Source organism: Mus caroli, chromosome 5, assembly GCF_900094665.2.
Source record: "Mus caroli chromosome 5, CAROLI_EIJ_v1.1, whole genome shotgun sequence".
NCBI lineage: Eukaryota > Metazoa > Chordata > Mammalia > Rodentia > Muridae > Mus > Mus caroli.
In genome coordinates this window covers 29,498,679-29,505,559 of record NC_034574.1, presented here as the reverse complement: position 1 = coordinate 29,505,559, position 6,881 = coordinate 29,498,679, and the positions used below count along the sequence as shown (strand labels likewise).

The window sequence follows — 6,881 nt, the reverse complement described above, 5'->3', positions numbered from 1 at the left end:
TGCTCAATCTGGAGGCTGGAGAGATGGCTCAGCAGTTAAGAGCCTTGTGGACGTTGTACATCGTGGTGCGCACTAGGCTCCGCACCACGATGTACAACGTCCACAAGCAGCTGTAATGGGATCCAATGCCTTCTTCTGGTGTGTCTGAAGACAGCTACAGTGTACTTACATATAATAATAAATAAAATCTTTAAAAAAAAAAAAAAAAAAAAAGGTTGCTCAATCTGGAGGCTGGAGAGATGGCTCAGCAGTTAAGAGCACTGACTGCTCTTCCAGAGGACCTGAGTTCAATTCCTAGCAACCACATGGTAGCTCATAACCATCTGTAATGGGATCCAATGCCTTCTTCTGGTGTGTCTGAAGACAGCTCACATAAATAAATAAATAAATAAATAAATAAATAAATAAATAAGCCTTTTTAAAAAATTGCTCACGCTGGGCGTGGTGGCGCATGCCTTTAATCCCGGCACTGGAGAGGCAGAGGCAGGCGTATTTCTGAGTTCGAGACCAGCCTGTTCTACAAAGTGAGTTCCAGGACAGCCAGGGCTACACAGAGAAACCCTGTCTCGAAAAACCAAAAATAAATAAATAAAATAAAATAATAAAAAATTGCTCAGTTTAAGGCCGGGCACAGTTTAAGTGGTGGCACGCGCCTTTAATGCCACCACTCAGGGGGCAGAGGCAGGTAGATTCCTGAGTTTGAGGTCATCCTGGTCTACAGAGTGAGTTCCAGGACAGCCAGGGCTATACAGAGAAACACTGTCTCGAAAAACAAAAAACATTCTCAGTTTAAAAGAATAGAAAAAGAACAGCCGGGGTTTGGTGGTGCACCCCTGCCCCTGTAATCCCAGTACTTGTGAGGCACAGGGAAGAGAAACACCAACAAGGTCAGGGCCAGCTTTGTCTATACAGTAAGTCAGAGGCCAGCCTAGGTTAGATAGCAACACCCTGTCTCTAAAACTAAAAACATTGGCTAGAGAGGTACCTCAATGGTAAGAATATGACTGCTCTTCCAGAGGACCCACGTTTGATTTCAGCAGCTACATGGTGGTTCACAACCATTTAAAATCTAGTTCTAGGGGATCTAGTGCAGTTTGGGCTCTGTGAGCAGTAGGTACACATACAGTGGATACACATACTTGCAGGCAAAACATTCACACACCGTAAAATAAATGAAGCCCCCAGACTGGCAAAAATAAAATCTCTGGCAGCCTCAAGCACTGGCAAGGAAACAGAGCCAAGGGGTTCTCTCAACTGCATTCTTAAGCAGCATTCTGGGAAAGCAGCAAAAGACCCTAGAGAACTGATGCATCATGGGCAAGATGGCTGCTGGCAGCACTATCTGTAATTGTCCCCAAATGGAAACTATCAGACATCCATGTACAGTGAGCTGGCTCTGTCAGCAGCGATGCAGTCACACAATGGAACTGTTTCAACAACGGACTTGAACAAAGTTAGCTATGTGTGGCAATACGAACAAATCTGATACTGAGCCAACGGAGTGGGATGCCAAAGATTGCATCTGCATGATCCTGTTGCTACAAAACACGAAAACAGGAAGAAAGCGCTGGGATGGGTGAAGATTACAAGACCATGAGATTCACCAAAGCCAGGGCTGAGGAGGGGAGGACTGGGAGGGGAGGCTGTGATAAGAAGTGTCTGTGGGTTAGGTACTGCTCCTCCTCCATCATAGACACCCTTTGCCAGCTTGCCACACTGCACATTTATATTTACATTTCTGTGTGTTTTATTTCACAGGAAATGCAGAAGAAAAGGAGTTGCCTGAGCTCAGAGCAGCTCAGGACATGTGAGGGAAACAGCTCTCAGGCAGTCCAAGGACAGCTGTCAAAAGGCTGAGTGCCTGTGTAGAAGGGGAGATGAGCCAGAGGTCTGCCCTGCCTCTCCAGTCTCCCTGCCGCTACCCCTTCTCTAAGAAAAGGAGGTTTCCTTAAGGACTCCATAGCCAGGCAGTCTTGACCAGATGGAGGAAACAGAAGATGCAGGTGGATGCTTGCAGGATGTATCTAAGGGGTGCAGTGAGGTCCAGATCTGTGTTGTTCTCCTTTCTTGTTCCCAGACACGTGGATTTGGTTCCAGCCCTAGATCTACTCTGTAGGCCCTGGCATTGTCTAGGAATTCTCCCCAGGGCTTGTATCAAGCCTCTTCTCTATTATGTATGCCTGCATTGGGGATGAAGCTGTATCTGGGGGGTCCAGTTGATAAGGGGAACACCCAGAAACATGACCCAGAGTGGGAGCCACTGGCACTTGTATAAATCTAACTACTGGACTGAGACTATAGCTCAGTGGTAGAGCACTTACCTCTAACACTAGCAAGACTCTGGGGTCCCATCTCTAGCTGTGTAAACAGTAAATGAAAACCCTTTTACCAACAAAAATCTAGAAAAAAGGAAAACAATCTCAGAGAGCAAAGGCTCTCCGCACTTTCAGATCAGGAAACATAAAACTGTGTTCCTCCCTGGGCCTTGACCTAAGGATGCTTCTCACGCTACCTCCTTTCCTCAGACTCCAAACTGAAGCCGTTTATGAACACATCATAATGGCAGACAAGTCAGGGAACCCGCTCTGGGCTTCAGTGTCTCTTGCTGTAGAAAGAAGGGTTTAAGTTTACCTGGAGCTTCTGTTGCCCATCCCCAAACACTGGGATCTAGAAGGCAAATTTGCTCCTCCCAGAGCTATGGCTCTTGGGGTGGGTGAAGGTACCTGGGAGCTATGGGAGGTAAGCAGAGCTGACCAGATACCCCAATGACTAGAGAAGTGTCAGGAAGCCAGGTAGGAGTCTTTATTCAGAGCAGTAAGCAGTGATGGATTCACATGACAGGAAGTAGCAAAGCTGAGACTCAAACTCAGCCTTCTCAGGTCTCTCACTTAAACATGGGTCTACTTCTCCAGCTCAGCAACACAAATGCCCGAAGTGTTCAATACATAGTAACCACCACACTGTGAATTCCTCTTTCATGCTGTAGGACCAAGGGCAGGACTCTACCATCACCCCTGTACGCAATCTTACAAATAAGGCCCTGGACTTGGGTCAGCTCAAAGAGGTGGACAGCTGTGGCAGCTGGTCCGGAGTACAAGAGATAAGAACAAGGCTGTATGAAACCCCTAAGTAGGCCTTGAACACCTACGTTTAGTCTGCCGGAAGGATCCATCACATGGCTCTGACCCAAAGAATCCTTAAATCTTCTACCCCTGGGCTTGAAACACATTAGCCAATGTGCTGCTCTCCACAGCAGGTGTTCTGCAGGACTGTGCACACTCAGCAGACTCCTAGGCACGGGATTATCCACTTCTGTTTTACATTTTACAGAAATGGACACTGTGGCCATTTCCATGACCCCAGTCCCTGGTTTACTTTAGGGAGGAAAAAATGATTGCCCCTCAAGGGATTGTTCAAAATACCAAAAGTTCCATATACCCTAAACTTGTCCCCGGCATCCTGATTCCTCTCCCTGGTAGGCTGATACGAAATATCTGCAGAGATGCACTCTGGTTCCTGGAAGCAGATGGCCACTGGAATCCAATGTCTGTCATTCACCACACCCCATGATGCTTAGGAGACAGAGCCTCCCACATTGACAAATTTGATGCTTCCAAAATACAGGAATTGGTGGAGCATCGCAAACCAAAGCTCCCCTTACTAGACAGCAGTCCCTGGCTACTGAGCACAAGTCCAGTTTTTGCTCTAGGTTCTATGTAAACACCTCTCCTCTAGGGCTGGAGAGATGGCGCAGCAGTTAAAGAGCTCTGGCTGCTCTTCCAGAGAACCCTGGTTTGATTCCCAGCATCCACCATTCATGACTCCAATCCCAGGAGATCCGACACGCTCTTCTGTGCCCTGGGCACTAGGTGCATACACATGATACACAGACATACATGCAGTCAAGACACTCAGATGCATAAAAATAATAAAATTTTAAAAAACCTTTATTTTCCAACATAAAGTGCAATGAAGTCAGATGGTGCCAAGGTCTCTGGCTGCCCTGACCTCCAAATGAATTTATTTTCACAGAAAAAGTCCAGTCTAGACGGCTGTGCCAGGGGTGTGGCCTCGACAATTTGGAATCACCAAACTACTTGGGGGTACGTGGATGCCACTGTCCCCACCCATCCTTGGCCTGTCCCACTTCACTCTGGCCAGGTCATCTGTAAGAAGTCTTCCTGGAACCTCCCCGACCTCCCATCCCTCCCCTGCCCCCACATACACTGGATTCCAAGCTCCCAGCCCCCCCGTGTGGCTTCCCAGACCACAGCACCTCCAGCAGCACCTGATACTCACTGACCTGCTCTAGAGTAAGCTTGGCCAAGCTGGACTAGGGGCTGTTCACAGCCAACAACCAGCCCTAGTACCAGGCCAGTTACACAGTCGCTCAATAATTGCTAATTGGGGCTTTCAAGTTGAGGCTCCAGCCAAGATTGACAGATCCAGGTGGATCCTGATCCATTATTTAGCTCTCTCTCCCAGTGAGGTCACTCAGCAGCCTGTGCCCTGGAACACTAAAGACCACACATTAGGGCTGCTCTCAGTAGCTCTCTACCTGGACATTGGTGGTGCTCAGTAAAGCTTGCTACCCACTCTGTGCCAATCAAACCCTGGTCATTGAGACAAAGGTCATCTCTGATTTATTGAGAGGCAATGGTCCCTCCTAGAGCATTCCTATGTCTTAGCATTCCTATGGGTCCTAGAACAAGGCTTCAAGTAACCCAGCCTTGCTTGGTCCCAGCCCACTACAGAGTAGGTATGCTATAGGGACCTGATCATGTGCCGTCGAAGCCCAGGCAGCACTTAGTCACCAGACCTGGGTTCTTGAGAGATGGGTCATGGAATGGCTGGATGGGCCAAGTCATCCAGCCAGTCCTTTAGTAGTTGTGGCCTGCTCCAGCTGGAACCCAGCCTGCTCACTGCAGCTAGGTGTCATGTCGATGAGGTCTGACGTCAAGCCCATTCCTGTTCATCTTCCCATGCAGCTGGTCTCCATCTTTGTGGCAGAGCTGTGGCTCCGGGGCTGCTTCCACCCAACAGCTGTGTGGAATGGATGTCACCTGGGCCCAGTGTAGCCGTATGGGTGCCGCAGCAACAGGCTCTGATGGCTGGGCAGCACATGGGTGTGGTAGTGCTCCACCATGCTGCCCACACTGGCAAACAGAACCTCACCTTCCAGGTAGAACTTAGAATCCTGCAGGAAGAAAGGAAGCAAGTTCAGCAGGGACTGAGTAACCCACTGCCTATATCCCCCTCACCTCTTCCCCCTGTTGGTTTTTTTCTCAGGGCAGGGTCTGTGAATAAAACCAAGGGCGGCTACCCAGTACTTCTAGAGTAAGCTAATGATAAAGCAAGGTTAGGAGAGGAAGAAGGCTAAGACCATGGAGAAGAGACGGAGGGCAAAGGACAAGGGGAGGGCTAATGTTAAGGAGGGACCAGTCCAGTTTCCCACTGACAGGGGGACTCACTTGGCTCTTGCTAAGCCTTGAAGCCAGTATCCCTACCCCACCCTCAGAGCCCAGTTTCCCACCTTTTCAAAGATGCGATAATTCCTCACTTTGTTAGAAGATTCATCCCACACGACCAAAACCTACAAGGAGGGAAATATGGGGCAGGGGCCTTAAAGGAGGCAGTAGGACTGGTCAGCAAAGCCTGAGGGGGGTAGCAGCAATTACGGGCCAAATGCTATAGCTCTCAGGGATAATGGAAGCTACGTTCTAGCTACAGTCGCCTGTACAGAGATAGCCTCTCACCCTGAAGGTCATCCCTCTGCCCTTAGAGAGCCTCTGATGCTAAGTAGTGGGAACCATCTCTCACATGAGTGAGGTAGGTGAGGTACTGGGTTAATGGATACTCACCCTCTTGCTACTTCCACTGCTCCACACGACCCCCTCCCCCTGTACAAACCCCATCCTAATTCACACTGCATGGCTCCAGTGGAAGGCAGCCATATTTACTCCCAACTTACAGAAATCTTTGAGTTCCAGGAACAGAGAGAGAATGTGATACCGGGCAAGGGTCCTAAAGCAAGAGTTCAGTTAAGGTGCCAAGTAAGAGGACAGAAGGCTTTGGTGGCACAACTGTCCCTTAGCAGCTGTCCTACCTTCCCTGACTTGGTAGAGGAGTTCCGAATGCAATACAGCCCATCCTGAGGCTCTCCACGGGGGTTCGTAGCTTTGAACAACCTAAAATAAAATGGCCATGTTGGTGGACGAACCTCCCCAGACAGGCTTCGTAAGACGTACCTGCCAGCCCCACTCCACCACTGGGCTCTCTGGCCACTCTTGGTTTTCGGTTGTAATAGAGGCTATAAAGCTGGAGGAGGGGCTTATGAGAATAAAAACCCGATTCAGACCCACTGTTATCATTTCCTGCTGTGCTAAGGCCCAGGTCTTACCCAACACCAAAGTGAACAAGGGAGACAAGGGGCCTCCCACTGTCACAGCAAGAACAAGAAGCACTAACCTTTCCACCTCGCAGGACTCTGTGGTGTTGACAAACACTGAGTTAGGCAGCGGCACCTGAAAGAGGCCAACAGTGTCACTGTCAAGGAGTGACCTCTGCTCACATCACTGCTGCCCTAGCTGGCTGCCACCTGCATCAGGATCTACAGCTTTGCCTGGTGTCCCGCCCCACTCAAGTCCAGTTATGGAGTCCTTTGTGCAGGAGGGCCAGTGAGGGCCCCCGGCCTACAGCTCTCCCGTGTCTGCCCATTTGCCAACTGTAGAACCAGGGCCCTCCACTCAGTCTTACCTTCTCATAGTCTTCATCGGAGTCCTCCTCGCCAGTGTCAGCCTGTGAGGGCTGGCGGGCCTTTTCAAAGGAGAAGCCCCTGAAACTCTGTCCATCAGGGGGGGATCGCCTGGAGTGATAAAGAG

The 6,881-nt window shown here is 49.6% G+C and overlaps 1 protein-coding gene across 5 annotated transcripts in view; it reads right to left on the bottom strand.

Annotated features, from left to right (window-relative positions):
- Positions 1-3,916: 3,916 nt before the first annotated feature.
- Positions 3,917-6,881, bottom strand: part of Sh3bp2 (SH3 domain binding protein 2) — a 38,179-nt gene continuing 35,214 nt past the window's right edge. For 3 of the 5 annotated variants that reach the window (XM_021162205.1, XM_021162204.2, XM_029477653.1), the window contains exons 9-13: positions 6,757-6,865; positions 6,469-6,524; positions 6,107-6,188; positions 5,534-5,593; positions 3,917-5,197 (exon numbers count right to left, since the gene is read on the bottom strand). In XM_021162205.1, coding sequence (XP_021017864.1) covers positions 5,060-5,197; positions 5,534-5,593; positions 6,107-6,188; positions 6,469-6,524; positions 6,757-6,865 — 445 coding nt within the window. In that variant the 3' untranslated portion in view covers positions 3,917-5,059. The remainder of the gene's footprint in view (positions 5,198-5,533; positions 5,594-6,106; positions 6,189-6,468; positions 6,525-6,756; positions 6,866-6,881) is intronic. The other 2 variants (XM_021162206.2, XM_029477654.1) reach the window with 1 other exon arrangement.